This window comes from Gorilla gorilla, chromosome 16 (genome assembly GCF_029281585.2).
Source record: "Gorilla gorilla gorilla isolate KB3781 chromosome 16, NHGRI_mGorGor1-v2.1_pri, whole genome shotgun sequence".
NCBI lineage: Eukaryota > Metazoa > Chordata > Mammalia > Primates > Hominidae > Gorilla > Gorilla gorilla.
The window spans coordinates 59,424,981-59,445,461 of record NC_073240.2 but is presented as its reverse complement, the minus strand read 5'-3'; the positions used below and the strand labels follow the sequence as shown (position 1 = coordinate 59,445,461).

Below are 20,481 nucleotides of genomic sequence, written 5' to 3'. Positions count from 1 at the left end.
CCCCGTCTCTACCAAAAATACAAAAATTAGCTGGAGGTGGCGGTGCACGCTTGTAGTCCCAGCTACTAGGGAGGCGGAGGTGGGAGGAGTGCCTGAGCCCAGGAGGTTGAGGCTGCACAGAGCCATGAGCTCGTCACTGCACTCCAGCCCGGGTGACAGAGCAAGACCTTGTCTCAAAAGCAAAACAAAACAAAACACAAAACAAACCCCTAAGCATAGCGCAGAAGCCAAAAGGCCTGGCCCATGCACGATATATCGGATGGAAAAGGAGCTTTTTTCTTGTGGTACCTGTAGCAAAATTTTCAAAAGATGCTTTGGATGTCTTTATTCTGAAAGTGTGTATTTTATCAGTGGGTTTGCTTGCTTCTTTTAAGTTAATTTAACAATTAATAGTTTTGTTTTGTTTTGTTTTGAGACAAGGTCTTGCTCTTGTCACCCAGGCTGGAGTTCAGTGGTGCCATGTCAGCTCACAGCAACCTCCGCCTCCAGGGTTCAAGTGATTCTTCTGCCTCAGCCTCCTGAGTAGCTGGACTTACAGATGTGTGCCACCAGGCCCAGCTAATGTTTTCTGTGTTTTTAGTAGAGACAGGGTTTCGCTATGTTAGCTAGCCTGGTCTCGACCTCCTGGCTTCGAGTGATCTGCCTGCCTTGGCCCCTCAAAGTGCTGGGATTATAGGTGTGAACCACACTGTGCTGGGCCAATTTACAATTATTGATGACTACTGCATACATGCTAGGCACTCAGCTAGGTGCGAGGAACGTGGTTGGTAACAAGGCAGATACTCTATTTTTCATTGCTGTTATTAGTAATTGTATATATTTTAACTAAATACTAGTTGCTGTTCACATCTCACATTCTGCTTGATATATTTTATGTGAAAATTTCCATAGTAAATTTATATTCAAGATTTAACCATATATATGTGTATATATGTATGCATGTGTGTATGTATATACACACATATATACATATATATGAACGAATTTAACATTCATGTGCAAATAAAATTGTCAAGAATTTGTTGCTTTCATTAATAGGTGAAGAAGGAAGTTTTAGCCATGGGTCTGTTATTGATGGAAGATTTGAAGGATTCATCCAGACTCGTGGTGGCACATTTTATGTTGAGCCAGCAGAGAGATATATTAAAGACCGAACTCTGCCATTTCACTCTGTCATTTATCATGAAGATGATATTAGTAAGTACTTAAGTTTTATCAAGTAGCCTTTTTCAAAAGGCGTATAATAGTTAAAACTGTGTGGAGACAAATGAAGCATTAGCTGTTTTCTTTCCTGAGTTACTAATCAGGCTAGAACATAGTTTTTACTAGCAATTGCTATTTAAGGAATAGTAGATATATGTAATGAGGCAATTTCCTTGTCAATCCATTGCCAGTACTACTTTGCTGATATGACATAACTAATTCTGTTTGAACTGTGTGAGTCAACCAAATCTGACGGAACTGGAAATCGTATATTTTGACATCAGCCAGTCTGTGTAATGCTAATACCTTTGTGTTTGTGACCTATTGAAGGTAGAAGAGCATCATTACTTCTTATGTAAATTTCAGTGTGGATATTTGTGTAGTGTTTAAGGAATATTTTAGGTATTTTTGTAATTTTTAAGTCCATTGAGTATTTCTTTTTAGAATCTTAAAGTAATGACTTGACTTCAAGAGTCCAAGTTTATCATGGATTTTGTTCTCTACCATCTTTATATGATGATATTTTTCTAAGAATAGAAATTGTATTTAGACTTTACCTTTTAATTCTGTTGTCCGTATATCCACAGTTATCCAGTTATTGGGAATGCTTCTTTGAAGTACCACAGAAATAAATTTCTCTAATTTATATAGCTCTTGAATACCCATTTATTATTTTTTGACTGTAATTAGACTAGTCTCTCAATTTTTGCCTACTTTCCTAACTTGGCAGCTTCTTCCTACATACGTTTTCCTTTGTATAGACAGAAATTTATTGTCAATGATTTTATTCTTATCCCTAGTAATACACTGACAAGCAGTAACCATTTTGACTTTTTGCTCCATCAGCTCTGACAGTTTCTGTACTTCATCTGTCCAACTGCTTGTTATCTCTGCTGCTAGATTGCTATAGAAAATAACATATGTATTCTAGGTAGGATGCATTTATGATTTTTAGCTACTTGTTAAATCATAAGCTCATTAATGCTACTTGCCTGTATTTTCGTTCACCACTATTTGATTCCTTTTCCAGTTTTAACTCCTGGTATTTCAAACTCTACCTTTCTTTTCAAGCTCTAAGCTATCATCCTCCTTCATAAGTAGGAATATGAATTCCTTTGCTTTCCTTTCTTTCTGCTGACAAAATTATTATTTACCTGGTTTGTGTCTTGCTTTGTAGCTTTCTTAGTAATTTAACCTTTTTTTGCAGGGTTACCTCCCCTGTCAGGGTATGTAAGTTCTTCAGATATAGTTTCTGTTTCTTTTGCTCCTTTAATATTGCAAGTATCATTTGTCTGTGCAGCAGGCTTTTCATAAATATTTTTAATGAAATACTGGAATATTTTTCTAGAATGTTTTATCAAAATCAAATAAAACCTTTTGAGGAATGAAGGAGAGGAAAAGAGTAATCTGCCAGATTATTTTTTCCTTTCTATCATATTGTAATTGTACTTTCTCCATTGCTTTCTACTTCCTATCAGTGCCCTCTACTGTATTTGTTCTGCCTGTTTTGACTTCTGTTATTGTGCCTCTCTCGTGTTTTCCTTCTTCTGTTATCTACTTGTGTGTAGTTTAAGAATATTCTTTTTTTCCACTTTTCTTTCTTTCTTGTAATATGATTGTATTTTTTGCATATTGCATCCAACAGTAATTTCCAAATATCTTAATAGGTGTCAATCTTTTTTTTTCCCCAAAGATGATGAGTTAGCTTGGAGGATGAATGACACTGGATGTTACTTGATTTTTTGTTCTTTTTGGCATTTAAATGCTTTATCATTGATACCAGCTTTTATTTTATACTTGTTTAAGTAAATATATGTTTGTGGTAAGGAGAACTTTTTAATATTCTTTTTATTATTACATATCAGTAGTGGGGTTAGAATTTAAAAGCAGCAATCTTTAAGGTGATTTTATTTGTAGCTTCTCAGGTAATTGGAATTGTAGGATATGAGGATGGGAGTACGGAAGGAATTGCCTTAAACAGAGTTTTTAATGTTTGCAAATTTAGACAATTACTTTTGAAAAACTATCTAAAAATCTGTCAAGTGAACCATGGTTTAAGACAAGAAAACATCCATGTATTAGTCTTTTATTCTAAATAGTTGCTATATTTATATTCTAGACCGTGGTTCGCAAATTCTCTGCAGAGGGACAGAGAGTAAATATTTTTGGCTTTGAGAGCTGTATGTTTTATTGCAGCTACTCAGCTCTGCCATTGTAGCACAAGAACAGCCAAAGAAACACATAAATAAATAAGCATGGGTGCTTTTTTTAAAGAAATTATTATTTATTTATCAATTTTTTTGGAGACAGAGCCTTGCCCTGTTGCCCAGTCTGGAGTTCAGTGGTGTGATCATACCTCACTACAGCCTCAACCTCCTGGGCTCAAGTGATCCTCCTACCTCAGCCCTGTGAGTAGCTGGGACTCCAGGTATAAGCCACTGCTCCCAGCTAGCATGGCTGTTTTTAATAAAATTTCATGGACACTTAAATATTAATTTCATATATATTTCATATGACATAAAATATCATTCTTTTGATTTTTTCTTTAACCATTTAAAAATGTGGAAGATACCCTTAGTTTTCATGTCAAACAAAAACAGATGGGAGGGCTCACTAAATTTAATAATTACTTTAATTGGTTCTTTAAATTCTCTGTGTAGAATATCACAGGTTCTAGAAGTAGTAGTAGTAGCAGCAGTAGTAAGAATAATTATTATGGCTTAATATATACCTGACAGTGTATAAAAATCTTTACTTGCATTATTGAATTGAATTCTCAAAATAACCTTATGAGATACTGGCACACCTATTATTCCCACTTTATAGGTGAAGGCTTAAACTGAGGCTTAGAAAACTTATGTCACTTGATTGTGGACCTCCTGTTCTTTACCCTGTGCTCTTCTGCTTCACTCATGGAAGAAAGCTGTAAATTCTCACTGCCTTTACTTCAAGGATTTCTGGGGCTTTTCTGAAATCTGTAAGCCTCTCTAAAATCATACATTTGCATCTATTGCTGTTTTAAGCCAAACTCTCTCTTTAATATATTTAGCAGTGTTTATTTTATAACTAACTAAATGGCAAAGGATGCCCTTTAATGTGTATTATTATTTTTATATAATTGGTTTAAGTACTAATAATTTATTTTCAGAAGTGAAGTACTGCATTATTGTATCACTGTGAATGTTCTTAATTGGATTTGGTATCCTTGTATATGTTATCCTTACCAAAAAGAAGCAAATGGTAGGGGAGGCATACTAACCTTGGATATACCTTTTGATGAGAATTTGGCTACCCTCTTCTTAATACTGTTTTTGCAACTGAAGGCATAAATGTATAGAACCATCATGAAAAATGATACTGCTATTCTCCAGAACCTTGGGGAATGGCTTCTGAGACTACCAGAACACAGAGATAGTTTTCACTGAAAATACTTAATAATTTCTCTAGATGTGATAGTGATAAATACATATTGTTATCAGCTTAAAATGCATACTTATTTAATTCTGTACTTAGTTAGTAAAAAACACTCTCTCCTAGAACATGGAAGTGTGAACAGTTAATAAGGTAAGAATACCACTTAGTCCTCTGCCCCTTAGCACAGTTTATTTTAAAGAAACTGAGAAAAACATTGTTCCATAAACTAGAATAGTATTGTTATTAACATGAACAGGTTTTAGGAATATCTGACTATATGACTGCTTGCAATAATTCCCTTACACCTTTTTTGTGTACTACCTATCCAAGAGCTAAAGGTCTGAGTAATTTTTTTATTCTATACTTATAGAGAAATACTTAATCTCCAAATTTAAAAATATATTTTAATTGTATATGAAGAGCTGCAGAATAATTTATTTGGGTTTATTGCTTTCATTTCAAATTTATTATTTATTTTCCTTTGTGGGGTATAGAAAAGCCCAGAGAGGTTGAATTTGCCTATACCTCCGTCGCCCAGGCTGGAGTGCAGTGGTGTCATCTCAGCTCACTGCAACCTCCGCCTTCTGGGTTCAGGTGATTCTCCTGCCTCAGCCTCCTGAATAGCTGGGACTACAGGCATGTGCCATCACGCCTAGCTAATTTTTGTATTTTTAGTAGAGAGGGGGTTTCACCATGTTGGCCAGGATGGTCTCGATCTCTTGACCTCGTGATCCGCCCGCCTCGGCCTCCCAAAGTGTTGGGATTACAGGCGTGAGCCACTGCGCCTGGCCTGAATTTGTCTATACCTTATAGTAGTAGGGCACCCCTACTTTAGAATGTGTGTTAGCCATACCTATACTTATTTCTTCTTTCTCTTGTGCTTCAATGGGAAGACCTCCTATTTCTTGTTCTGAAAAATTAAGATTGTTAAACTTTATTTTACCATTTCAAGATGGAGGCCTCTTCATTCATGTAGAAGCTTCCTCATTTGTGGAAATGTCAGGATGTTGCATCTAAAACTTTTAAAATGTCAGTTAGTTCCATATTGTGTTTTTGAAGTTGTTTTCTGTCACTGTTAGTGACAGGGAGAGACAAAAGGAAGGAGTACAAGAGGGAAGAATAATTGAATTGGTAAGTATTGATAATAGCTAGCATTGTTTGTATCATTCACATATAACAGGAAAACTGTTTTAGAAAGCATTCTGGCTATACTTAGGTCCAGTCTGGAGATTGGAAATCTGCATAAGCGTATTGAGTTGTGACAAACTATGTAGCCAACTGGAAAAGTTGAGATGTGGAGTGCTCTGATTGTTTGACTTCTGAACTCCCACAGTGCATACAAGTGTATTGGTTAATCTCTCTACTATATGTTTTGAATTTGTATGCTTTACTAAGCATTGATGTTAAATACTGAACTTATTTAAGCACGGTGATAGTATTTGAAAGAAATATAATAATTTAGTGGTATTGTTGACTCTGTCTTTTTCTTTTTTCTGAGTTAATCTCTTGGGAAGTATAAATTAATTTTTCTAAACAACTCACAGGCACAGAAGCTGAAAAGTTGAGAAGGCCACAGATATGGGAGTTATTTTAAGAATAATATTTAATTAGAAATGTAGGATACTAAATTGGAAAGTTAAAAAAAAATCACAAAAAAAGAGACAGTGGCTGGGTATGGTGGCTCACGCCTGTAATCCCAGCACTTTGGGAGGCCGAGGCAGGCGGATCACGAGGTCACGAGATCAAGACCATCCTGGCTAAACAGTGAAACCCCATCTCTACTAAAAATACAAAAAGTTAGCCAGACGTGGTGGCAGGCGCCTGTAGTCCCAGCTACGCGAGAGGCTGAGGCAGGAGAAGGGCGTGAACCCGGGAGTCGGAGCTTGCAGTGAGCCAAGATCATGCCACTGCACTCCAGCCTGGGCGACAGAGTGAGACTCTGTCTCAGAAAAAAAAAAAAAAAAAAAAAAGCGAAAGAGACAGTGAGGGGCTTGATTCTTTTTAGCAGAATCTGGAGAAAATATGCTTAGACTTTTCATATTATGCATATTATGCATTTCATATTACGTAACTTTATATAAATAGGATAACAGTTGAAAATTTTAGATCAAGTTCTTTTCTGATTGGTTATATATGTATATGTATACATGTATATTCATATATATTTATCTTAAAACATCAATATAAAATATTTTAGCTATAATGAAATACAATTAATTATTTCAGAAATATAAGATTTTTAAAATAAAAAATTGTTATTAGAAGCATTTACAGTGTCAAAAAAACAGCTGCAGCTTTTTTTTTTTTGGCAGTTACAGAGTGGTATTCAGTTAAGAGTAATACTTATTTTGTATAAGCTGCATCAGAGAGAAATGAAGATGAAAAACTACCATCTCCATATATAACTCATTTGTGCTGTGCACCAATAAGAACCTGCTTTAGATTTTCATGCTGGCTTACAGCTCTCATACTGTTTCAGGCAAAGTTAGTGGTTATTGAAAATACCACCAGGATGGGCTGTCTGTCCGTCTGTCTGTCTGTCCTTCCATCCATCTGTATTTGTTTTTCTTTATGCTCTCTCATCAACTGACTGTCAAGGATGGGCTATCTAGAGACACATTTGATAGTGTGGTTAACTGTTAGTGTGTTAACTGTACAGTTTAAAAACGAAGCCTTACCTTTAAAGGTTTTTCTTTAAAAGGAGTGAGTTGTGTACAGGGGTGCTAAATAATTTATAAACAAGGACAAACACTGCACTAGAACCAACTTATTCATTATGATCATCTTCATCTTTCTTCTATTCCTCATCCTCTTCATCTTCCTCCTTTTCCTTCTTATCTTCAACTTCCTCACCTTCCTCCTCTTCTTTTTTTTAGCATTGACATCTCCCTTTTTTTTTTTTTTTTTGCTGCATGAGGCCTTCCTTTAGCTCAGTATGCAGCAATATCCATTTCTTAGTTTTTCTTCAGCTTCACAGCCTTTTCATAAGGCTGCTTGTCATATGCACCATATCCACATCTTTCCCAGTTTCTTTGAAACATCACCAATGGATAGGTTTGGATATTCTCTTTAGATTTTTGGGCAGTACTCAGGGCAAAATGAAAAGACTGAAGGAGCCCTCTTGGGTACCTTGGGATCCCTAAACTTTTTTGTTTCTTCTTTAGGAGGGATATAAGTTTCTCTTTAATAGCCATCCTTGTCCCCCCTTTGCCATGTCTTCAGATTTTCCTTTCTCTTTAGCAGATACAGCTTTCCACCTCTCTGAGCATTTTTTAGAAAATTCCGAGAAGTTAACTGAAGCATGAGTGCTGCTTCTTGTTCTCCTCCTGGAAGTTTGCACAAAGAATGCATATGATGACATTTTGCCTCTTGGCTTTTTAGGATCTTCTTTTACCAAGTTTAGTTATTTTTCCTCAGAGAAGCACAAAGTCACCTAGTGCACATCTGGCTGCCATTTGCCCCAGCACTGTCTCCATGGAGATCAATGTACTGTAATGGCTATCAGAAATACATGATTATATGAAAATAAAAAAAGCTTTCATGTTGTAAAGCAACTTTGAAAGTCACCCTAGCAAGTAAAATTATATTTGAAATTTTTGTTTTTTCTTTTGAGAACTATCTTCTCATGATTTTGTTTTACAAATAAATTGAGTAAGAAAATTTATAATTTTGGTATTGTAAAAGGCACTAGATTCAACACTCTAAAGATGACGGAAACTGAAGTCTAGAGTTATAAAACTTGTGCAGTATGACATGGATCCATGTCTTTTGGCTGCCACTCCAGTGCTTTATTTCTGTTACATTCTGAGTTAGGAGAGTTTAAAGGCTGCTAAAAGGCCAAGAACTTAATGACAATAGAGACAATGACAGTAAGGATTAAAAAAAAAAAAAAGTTATTTTTGGTATCATTGATTTTGAAGGTGAGCCATATTTACTACTGAAAAAGCAAATTTATATTTTAGGCTCACTTTAAAAAATATGTATATTTATTAATAGAGACGAGGTCTCACTATGTTGCCAGGCTGGTCTCGAGCTCTTGAGCTCAAGTCATCCTCCTGCCGCGGCCTCCCAAAGTGCTAAGATGACAGGTGTGAGCCACCATGCCTGGCCAAGGCTCAACTCTTATAAGTGATGAGTTACAGAAAAACTAGAAGAAATAGCATTTAGGAGTATGTGTGCATGTATGTCCTAGAGATACTCGGAGCTAAACCTCAGTCTTTCGCATCTCTGATAGCATAATTCATAGATTCATGTTTGTACCAGTGACCTGGTAAGAGTGCCTGAGGACATTGGTCCAGGACTCTGGCCCTCTAAAAAGCTGCTTCTAAAGAGGCATTGTGAGATCTGGTTTATTAAAGACATGGTATATTCTGTTCATGATTTATAAATTGGGGGATTAGATAATCTCCATAAGCAGTCTTGCTATCTTGTATTTATATTTGAACATAAGTCTAGAATTCATAGATGTGGATTTTACTCATTTTAGCTTCTAGAGACTTCTTAGAATCATTTTTTATAGGCAAGCTTGTAGATCTACTAGTTAAAACTGTTTTTTGGTTTTAATTTGTTTGCTCAAGATCATACAAGTTAGTGGTCTTGGTACATGGTAGGGAGAAGGCACAGGAGGTAATATGTCAAAGAACTGAGGCATGACATATATATGAAAAGAGTTAGAAATGAAATCAAGGTGATATGTTAGAATAGCTTTATAACCTTATACAGGTAATGTACTTTTTCTTGGTCTCATTTTCTTCAGGTATAAAATGAGGGTGTTAGATCTTGGTGCTAATATCTCTTATCTCTTCTAAAAGTTAATGGTTCTAAACTACTTTTCCTTTAAAGTTGGAAATATCTTGATTGATCATGGCTGACAGAAATAAAAAGTAAAAATAAAAATATTTTTGTGCTGATTAGCAAATGACTATATAAAATGGCTATTCTTGCATGTAAATTAAGTATTTTTCTTAAGTAAATTAAGTATTCTTGTATGTAAATTAAGTATATTAAGATGAAATGTGTCCACCACCATTAACATTTTTATGAATAGCTCTTCAGATGTCATATACCATTTTAAATTTCATGTACAGTTATATCTTAGATCTCTTTCTGTGTCAATAAACATAACTCTACATTTTTCCTTTAAATGGCTACATAAAATTCTGCTGTTTCCTTGATAAATGTATTATTTACCAGCCTGCCAACTAATGGATGTATAGATTGTTTCCTCTTTTTTACTGTTAAAAATTGCAACAGGTAACATTCTTGCACATATTTTCTCCCCTCAATATTTTTATGGTTATTTCCTTAAGATTAATTTCCTAGAAGTAGCATTGTCAGACATTTGCATTTTGATACATATTGCCAGATATCTCTTTAAAAAGGTTACACAGATTTATACTCTTACACCTATAAATTAAATATTGACTTAATAATACCTTCATGTATAGTCTGTGGACACACTTCCCCAATTACTTCACAAAAATGCCTGCTATTTTTTTTTTTTTAATACAGGATTTAATCAGGGTCTACACATTGCCTTTGATTGTCACATCTCTGTAGTCAGTATTACTCTTCTAACAGCTTAATTGAGGAAAAATTGATAGCAATAAACTGCTTATATATAAAGTTTATAATATTGATAACTTTTGACATGTTTATATCTGTGAAACTATCATAGCATTTAAGATAATAAACATGCCCATCACCCCCAAAAGCTTTCAGTGTAATTCTTCTCTCCTCTACTGCCCGCTACCCTCTTGCACTAATCTCTAGGTTAGTTTGCACTTTCTAAAATGCACTTTCTCTTTAAGAAAGTCTGGCTTTAACTCAGCATAAATAGTTTGGGATTCGTCCATGTTGTATGTATTAAAAGTTAATAACTTTTTGTTGATAAATAGTAGTCTGTTGTGTGGATACCATGATTCGTTAATACATTTGCCTGTTAATGGACATTTTGGTTGGGTTATTACAGACAAAATTACTATAAGGTTTTTAGTATTAACTCATCAAGTATTGGTCGATTAAAGAGAAGATAAATTTTGAAGAGGCAAGGGGATGAAATAACTACTAAGGACCAAAAAATGTTGCCCTGTTGCCTGAGCTCTAGAGAGGGGGCATTTGGAAACAAGACAAGCAAAATACCCAAAGAATTTTAATTTAAGCTAGTAGCATATACAGCATGTACATTCTCTCTCCTCCAAGCTGATAATACAACTTAGGTGTAATCTCCTAGAATTTTTTCCTGACTTCACAGTTCTGGGTATCCTCTCTTTACTGCTGTTTATGTGTTGATGAGTCTTCCCCATCTTTTGAATCCAGTGGTTTACTGGTCATTGATCATATGACTGACCTTTGAGAGGCATGGAAGGAAACCAGCTGTTGACTGGATGAGTAAATTAAATTCAACCAGTGTTTAATAAACTGTGGATGATTGCCGGGAGACCTTAACACTTGGGAAGTTGGTACTTAAATGCCATGCTTGTTTACATGTCAGATGCCTCAGCTAGACTGACAGCTCTTGAGAGTGCATGTTCTCTGTCATTTATTTTTGTATCCCTTTGTTTGGTATATAATAATTTTTCTTAACTGTTTGCTTAATTAATGCAGTTAAAAATAACATTGACATATGATTAGGAAATTTATGTGTACACAGCTCTTAATTTTGAATGTTCTGTATGTTATAGTCAATCTGTAAAGCAGTTAGGAATTTAGAACACACTTTGCCGTAGAAACAATTTAAAGTGTTAGACAATTCCTCTTTATTGTAGGTGGAATGAAGGCTAAAAGGAGGTTATGGGAGCCAGCAGTTTATAGGTCTTTGGTTAATGGATGACCTTTGAAAAGAGGCACAGAAACCACATACTGGCTGAAAAATTAAATTCAACAAGTATTTATTGGTTTGTGAATATACAGGAAAGAGAATTTTAAAATTTCCCCTGAAGATTAAAAACCTTCAGGGGAATTTTCAGTAATAGAGAGTCAAAATGTGGTAAATGCTATAACAAAAATGTCATCAAAGCCCTGGGGTAGTGCATACTACCTCAGTGAGGGAGCTTTAGGGAGATTTAGGAAGACTTTCCTGGGGAGGTGAAATTTGACTTGAACCTTGAAGATAAGGGGTAGACTTTTGATTGCTAGAGGAGAGAATCTGTGATCACAGGAGAAGGCTCAGCCCTATTACTCTGGCTGCAACAATATTTCTTTTCAGTTGTCACAGCTTGGGAACTAAAGAAAGGAAAAGAGATTCGCATGTTCTTTGGCCTAGTCACCCATTCACCCCTGTGTATAGCTGTATAGTCCCAAGTCAAATACACGTAAATAATGGTCACTTAAAGTTAGTATGTTACAAGTTTTCATTCCAAGTGTCAGTTGTAAGTTTTACAGGTTTAACAACTGACTAATTTGTTAATAAACATTTTTTGAGTGCCTAATCTGTACAAGACACTTTTAGAAACTATCCATACAATAATGAATAGGGCAAAGGTTCTTCCTTAAACACTTTAGAGTCTAGTAATTCTGTTTGTCATTGATCAGAATAATAAAGCAACATTTCTCTGGTTGACCTGACTCCCATTATCCTTTGGCTGCCAATGGTAACCCTTTCTTTCTAAAACCCATGGGGTGAGGAGTGACATGTCTGGCCCTCTTCCTCATCTCTGTTTCCAGAGAGATCAGTGTTGTAAGTGCTTGTGGAAAGTGGGGTCATCTTCAACTTCCTCCTCTTTCTAGGGACAATCACTCTGTGCTTTTCTTATGCCCACTTACCCTCCCAAAACAGAAATTAGACATGGGGATTGGGAAGACATGAGAATTGGTACCCGGGAGAAACGGCCTCCCATCCACTGGAATTAGGAGGAATAACATTTGGAGTTCTTTCCTGTCTCCAAACTTTTCATTTCTTCTCAAAAGAAAAAAAAAAAGCCTATCCTTTCTTCTACTCTCCATCAGTGAATCCTCGTTGATGTAGGCAACTTTGGGAATAAATGACGATTTTCGTGGACAAGGCCCCCACCTCATGATACTCTGGATACTAACAAAAATAATTTTTATGCATAATAATATTATTCTATAGAAGCCATTCTATTTTAAATTCAATTAATGCAGATTTTTAAAAATTGGCTTTGGTGATTCATGGCATATTATTGGAGGGATTACCATCCAGTTTTGACTATTAGAGGGTCATCTCATAGCCAAGGCCTTGGACGTTGCAGTTAAGTTTCTGAGCTGCTAGTCACATAAGGCTGAGGGGTACCCTGCTGGAGGTCATGTGGGTGCAGAAAGTGAGTATTTTATGCCTAGTTGTGTTCGACAGAGAATCTGAACTGTAAATATTCCTCCTTGAAAGAGTGGATGATTGAGAGTTAACTAGAGCTATTTCCTGCTTGAGTTAGAGTCACAATATATGTACTATTTATATTTGTGTCTTGAACAACAAAACAAAAGCAAGAGGCTGGCAGAGGAACTGGAAGAAAGGCAATAGATCTAAAGCTGATCTTTGTTTTAAATAGGCCGAATATTCTACACCCATGACTCATTGTTTGTGAAAGAATATGCTGTTTGGCCTTTTCAGGGGAACTACAGTGCATCCTATGATTTAGCATCTCAATGAGGGCTTATTCATTAGTTGAACAAAGGCTTTTTCTAGAAATGAGGATTATATTGTTAGTAATTTTAGAGGGAAAATGTCATTGTCCATTTTTATAGTTAATGTGGTGACCAAGGAAAACAGCATCTTTTAGAAATTTTGAAAGTATATGGGAAAAATTGTATGCTTGACCCTTTCTATTGGGAGAGTTTTGTGCTGACAGAATTTGAAGCATATATAAATACTGTTTTGTTGCTTTGGAAATATTTGGAAATTTTTTTTACCCTAAGTTTCAAGCTTTCAAAAGGAATTTACATTTTTAATTCGTGATATATAAAATTCAGTTTGCGAAGAAATAAAACACTAATTCTTTTAAAATCCCAATATTTTAAGTAACAATGTACTAAATAAATGTTTTTTTTTGTTCCCCTATACATTAATAACCAATGGTAAGTGAGTTTTAGGGTTTTGACAAAAGATTTTAAAGGTCACAGAACAGTTGTAATTTTTTCCCCATTGATTATTAAGATCATTTTGCATAGTTTCAGCTTGCATGGTCAGTTTTATGACTGGCACTTACTGGTGTGGCAAAGCAAGGACTGCCTGGTGTTAACTAGGTGAATGAAATTGAGAATAGACTGGAAATTCAGTTGCTAGCTGGCATTAAGGAACTGCTTGAGGTTATAGATCATGACTTATTGAATGAGACTGGAATTACTAGTTTTTCTTTAGCCTCATTCAGCTTCAGGAGGAGCTTCTCTCTTTCATAGTTACACTTCTGAAGTAAGTAAGACACCACTGCATTCACCATCAACTCCCTTCAGGGGCGTTGGGGTGGAGCACAAGGGAGTTGATGGTGAATGCAGTGGTGTAATTATAATAATAATTGACTGTGGGGTTTAAACTGAATAAGGAAGAGAAAGAATATCTGGTGATAGACAATAAGGTGGTAGCATTGGTGGATTAAAGGGTCTCACTGATGTTAAAGGGTTGATGGAACCTAGAGGGAATGTGCTGAAAAGATAAGTGGTGGAAAGAAAGTAGAATACTAGAAGTTGAGATTATGAAGTGCTTTCAGTTATCAATAGTGACAAGTTCAGAAGAGTAACTATGGAAATGAGAAACTGAGGTAGGAAAAAATCATTGGAGAAAAGAGCTGAGTGTATTGGAAGGATCATCGTCATGAATGATGAATGATGATGAATGAATGATGAATGATGTCATCAGTCATGATGATGAGGTGGTGTCAGAGAGACTGACAGTAAGTCAGGATCTAAAAATAAGGAAATAAGGGCAGTAGTGACTTTGGTGACAACAAATGCCTGTAATAAGTTGGGGTAGTCAGTGATACAGTCACATAACTGTAAAACTGAGCTACTATGAGAATAGTCTTAATGGTCCTAAGGGAGAAAGTGGTAGATAGTTGTGTTTTGTGAAATGACGGGTGTGGAGTATCTTCCCAAGAATAGGAAGAGTTTTGGGGTTCTCTTTTATATTTGCTAGAGTCCTCCTGATGGAGCTCAGGAATGCTGCAGAAGGATTCTCTTGACCCCTGCCAGATGATGGACCAGAAACATAAGATATTCTCTTGGTGACAGCCGAATGCAGTATATTGGTGATAGGGTCAGAATAATGAATGGTTATTGCCCTTTTTTAGAATTCACAAATCATCTATATGACAAAAAGCTAAAGACCAGTGGTTTTTATTGAGGGAGAACTTAGGAACCTGCTAGGTTTTAGCATTAAAATGCCTAGCATAATGCCTTTTCCATAGGTGCTTAATAAGCATTTGTGGTTTTCATTAGTTAAGACAGTTAAATTTTTACTTATAATTCTCATTTATAATTGGTTATACCTAAATGTGTGACAGTAATGATGTTTCTTCTTTGTATTTTAGACTATCCCCATAAATACGGTCCTCAGGGGGGCTGTGCAGATCATTCAGTATTTGAAAGAATGAGGAAATACCAGATGACTGGTGTAGAGGAAGTAACACAGGTAAGGATTTTAACACTAGCTTGCATTTACGAAGTGGAAATGAACTTGAGGATGTATATCTACATTTAAAATATATGTTCTAGGATTTCTGAAAGACTTAACACCACTATGGGGAATGTTTTTTAATGCTCAAAGAGGCCAGGTAACGTGCCAATAATAAAGAGATAGGGCTGAGGTTTGAATACAAATATATGTGACCCAAAAGACATTACAAGTCTAAAATATACTATCCTTTACATGTTTTGTTATAAAAGAAAACAAATGTTTTATATAAATGTAAATATTTTTATTAGTATTAAAATTAGAGTGACCACTTGCCTTGGTTTGCCAAGGTATTCCTCATTTTTAACACTGAACTTTGTGTGTTGGCAGACAATCTGGTTGGTCATGTTAATAAAAATCTCAGGACTTTTCGTATTTTAATTATTTTTTTCCCCTCCTTTTTCTTTAGTCATAGGTGACAGGTTATAGTTATTCAAAACATAAGTTCAAAATGAGAAAACATTTTTTCTTTTATGATAAAACATTTATCATATATTTTGGACATCCTTTCTAAAAGTAGTATGGTAGAGTTATGTTTCTTGAGCCATGAATATTTGTATTCAGATCTATTCCTTGATCTGTAAAATGGCATAAACAATTCTGTTTCAGGTGGGTCTTTCTAGTGTTAAGTGAGATTTTATTCTTATATGTATTGAAGAAGTACATGTTGATCTTCTGCCATATGTCAGAGACTGTGGAAAGCCCTTCTGGGAATATGTGGAGATTAAGATGAAGGCTATTCTCAAAAGGTTATCGTTTAATTGGAGACACAGAGAAACAATTTAGAGTAGTAGGAGAGGGTTAAGTATAGGATGATATTCTACACCAAGAGGAATAGCTAATCTAGCCTCATAAGTATTTGAAGGCAATAATCAGACCTTAAGAATAAGTGGGAGTTAGGTTAGCCATGAGGATATGGAAAGACTATTCCAAGCAGGAGGAAGAGTACATACAAAGGCCAAGGAGACAGAAAGATCAGTAAAGAATTTTTAACATGAGGGTAGAGTTTAAGACTAGAGTTTAGGAGACTAATGAGAAGTTGTTGTAGTTATTCAGTTGAGAAGTGATAGTGGCCTGTACTAATGTATTGGCAATTTGGATAGAGGGGTTGAGATTATAGACTGTTAGATATGATAGAATTTAGCATGGTGCTTGATAAAATATTAATATACAAAAGTAGGTTGCATTTATTTATACCATGAGTAGACTACCAGAAATATAATGAAAGGGTGGACATTGTTAATAATGTCAGAGAATATTATATATTATAGAATAAATGTAACAAAGAATTATAAGACCTATATAAGGAAAATCAAAACTTTATAAAAATATTAAGATTGATTTTAAATGAATGGAGAGATATACCATATTAATGGGAAATAATAATATTATAAAATTATCAGTTCTCCCTGTATTGATTTGTAGATTCAATGGTAGTCCAATACACATTACAACAGGCTTATTCACAACACTCAATGGGTCAAAAATGTTATATGGAAAAGTAAGGACTAAGAAGAAGTAGGGCCCATTTAAAGATGATGAACAGGAAAGAGGGAAAGAGGGATTTACCCTAGGAGGTATTAAGACTTGCTATAATAATTGAGAGTGTGATAGCACAAGGATGGACAAATTAACTAGTGGAATAAAAATGAGTGCTTAGAAAAAGATCCATGCATATATGAAACTTTGTTATGTGGTAGAGATGCAATCTCATATTAGTAAGGAAAAGTGAGGACCATTGAATAAATGAATCCAGAAAAAAATGTTTATCTATTTGAAAAAAGATGAAGTTGGATCACCATCCTACAACAATAAAGTCCAGGCTGTAAATGAAGTCCATATTTACAACAAAAAAGTCTAGATGGATTGAAGTTTTAAATGTCTAAAATGAAAACTTTGAAACTTGTAGATTTCCCTTTCAAGCTGTGATAGAGTAACTGATATCTAACTAGGCTTTCTACAATAAACAACTAGAAAACCAAACAAAATATTTCAAACAATTATTTTCAAACATTAGAAAACAAGCATTGCAGGATTGAGATCTGAGTGAGGAAATAAAAATCTCTGTGATTTCCCTGACTTCTTGGCTGGAGTTGAAATTTCAGATATGACACACAGAAGGAGATCTCAGGAAGGATAAAAACACAGCAGTGTTGCTGAGTTGAAGAGTTAGAAGTAAGAGTTCAGGAAGACTGAGGTGTCTGGACTTACGGGCACAATACCTGAGAGGAGAGAGCTGTGTTGAGAAAAAGCTCCAGATATCTGCACAGGTGTTACCTTCCTTGAGTCTTAGCTGAATACTAAGCTGTGCCTGCCTACATGGGATGAAATTCTTTGAGAAAACCATGAGACAAAGAAAAACTACCTGGACTCTGTGAAATGAACAACTGTCAAAAACAATACTTGGGCCAGGTGTGGTGGTTCATGCCTGTGAATCCCAGCACTTCAGAAGGCTGAGGCAGTAGGACCACTTGAGGCCAGGAGTGCGAGATCAGCCTGGGCAAACTAGCCAGATCTCATCTCCGTAATAATAATAATAATTATTATTTTTAATTAGCTGGGTGTGGTGATGAGCACCTGTAGTCTCAGCTACTCTGGAGGCTGAGACGAGAGGATTTCTTGAGCCCAGGTGGTTGAGGCTGCTGTGATCCGTGATTGTGCCATGGCACCCCAGCCTGGGCAGCAGCGCGAGACCCTGTCTCTAAAAAAATTACACTTATTAGATATCCCAAGCCATGGTAGTAGCAGGGCTAACCTAGCCCTAGAGTAGAAGCTACTTCAGACCTGCCCTTCCTAAGCAGAAAAACAAACCTCAAAAATGTCAAACTGCTTCTCAAATAAATTAGCTGTCTGTCAGAGAAAAGCTCAATAATATTTGTTAAAGGAGGACACTAAGTCCAGATACTCAACAGTATAACATTCAGTGTTTTCAACATTCAAAGAACATTACTAGATGACAAGAAACTGAAAAATGTGATTCATAATAAGGAGAAAAGCCACCTAAATAGAAACACAACGTCTGTTAATTACAGACGTTAACAGGCAAGGACTTTAAAACAACTATTATTAGTATGTTCAAAGAATTAAAGACATGAACACAAAAAGGAGAGAATGGAAATTCTAATAAAGAACCAAATGGAACTTCTAGGGTGAAAAATATATTATCTGAGGTAAAAAATTTAGTGGATAGGCTTAAAAGAAAATTAATTACTGCAGAACTCAGTATGAATATACTTGAGTAAAGGAAAATAAAATAGACAGTATCCATATCTAAGCACAGAGGGAAAATAATTGACGTCCAGCGGGAAGAGATGCAGAAAAAAATATTTAAAAATTAATGCCTCCGAATTTTTCAGATACTAGGAAAAATTTCAATTCATGGTCCAAGAAACTCAATGAAACACGTGCAGGATAAACACAAAGAAAACCATACCAGGGTATATTACAATTAAATTATTGGAAACACCTGAAAATCATAAAAAACCATAAAAGCAGGCAGAGAGAAGGAGATACATTTACATACAGGGGAACAAAGATAAGTATAACTGGTGACTTCTCATTACACAGTACAAACTGGAAGACATAGAATAACATCTTCAAAGTGTTGACAGAAAACCTGCCAAACTAGGATTCTATATTCAGTGAAAATAATTTTCAAAAGCAAGGCAAATTAAAGATCTTTTTAAATAAAAATTGAGAGAATTTGTGTCTAGGTGACCTACACTGTAAGAAACATTAAAGGAAGTTCTTCAGGCAGAAAAAGATACCAGATGGAAACTCAGATACACACAGAAGAGTGAAGAACATAAAATAGTAACTATATAGATAAATATTAAGCAATTTTTTTCTCATTTAAAAAAATCTTCAAGAGATTATTACCTAAGTCAAAATAATAAGGTATAATGGATTTTGTAATATACAGAGAATCAAAATTTATGACAGTAGTGCAAACGACAAGAGAAAGAAGAATAGAAGTATGTTTCTTAAACAATTTGTGAAGTGATGTAATTTTGACAGGTAAACTGTGCCATGATAAAGATGGATATTGTAAACCGTAGAGCTGGGGTCAGCAAACTACGGCCTGTGGGCCAGATGTTTGCTTTTGTAAGTAAAGTTTTATTAGAACACAGCCACACCTATTCATTGATAGGTTGTCTGTGGCTGCTTTTACATTATAGTGGCAGAATTGAAGAGTTGTGATAGAGAACAACTGCATGTTGTTCAAAAGTCTAAATGTTTACTATTAGGCCTTTTCAGAAAAAGTTTGCAGGAATTTCCTCTGCCCTTGGAGCAACCATTGAAAAAAGAAGAGGAAATAATTTAACAGGTTAATAAAATAAATCAAATGTATTTAAAAACAGTTAAGAGAAGTTAGGAAGAAGAGAAAAAGGAACAAAAAACCGATGGGACAAATAGAAAATAAATAGCAAGGTGGTAAGTTTAAATCTAACCATATTGATGACTGCATTAAATATAAATGGACTGCTGAGATGTGAAGATTGCTTGAGGCCAAGAGTTCAAGACCAACCTGGCCAACACAGCGAAACCGTGTCTCAATTTTTTTTAATTAAAAAAATATAAATGGACTAAGCACGTTAATTAAGAAATTGAGATGGTTAGAGTGATTAAAAAAAAAAAGACCAAATGAGTGTAAAAGAAATGCAATTTAAATGAAAAGACACAGTTTTAACATTTAAAGAGCTGGGTGAGATGGTTCACTCTTGTAGGCCCAGCTTGTCAGGATGCTGAAGTAGGAGGATTACGTGAATGTAGAAGGTTGAGACTGCAGTGAGCCATGATTGATTGCACCAGTGTACTCCAGCCCAGGCTGCAGAGTGAGACCCTATTTAAAAAAAAATAAAAAGAAAAAAAAGAAAAGAAAATAGCTAATTGTTTTGGATTTGGGTCATAAAATGATGGAACAGAAATTGGGTTTAGTTAATTATGCTATGAATTAATTTATGGATCCATATTCTCAGAGTTTATCCTTAAAGACAATCTTAAAGTCCTTAAGAAAATAAAGAGAAAACGGCCAGGTGTGTTGGCTCACACCTGTAATCCCAGCACTTTGGGAGGCTGAGGCAGGCGGATCATGAGATCAGGAGATTGAGACCTTCCTAACACAGTGAAACCCTGTCTCTACTAAAAATCCAAAACCAAAATTAGCTGGGTGTGGTGGCGGGCGCCTGTAGTCCCAGCTACTGGGGAGGCTGAGGCGGGAGAATGGCATGAATCCAGGA

At 35.5% G+C, this 20,481-nt stretch overlaps 1 protein-coding gene across 1 annotated transcript in view; it reads left to right on the top strand.

Annotated features, from left to right (window-relative positions):
- Positions 1-20,481, top strand: part of ADAM10 (ADAM metallopeptidase domain 10) — a 154,280-nt gene that overhangs the window by 69,949 nt on the left and 63,850 nt on the right. The window contains exons 4-5 of the mRNA XM_031002238.3: positions 1,039-1,197; positions 15,099-15,199. Of these exons, the coding sequence (XP_030858098.2) occupies positions 1,039-1,197; positions 15,099-15,199 (260 nt within the window). The remainder of the gene's footprint in view (positions 1-1,038; positions 1,198-15,098; positions 15,200-20,481) is intronic.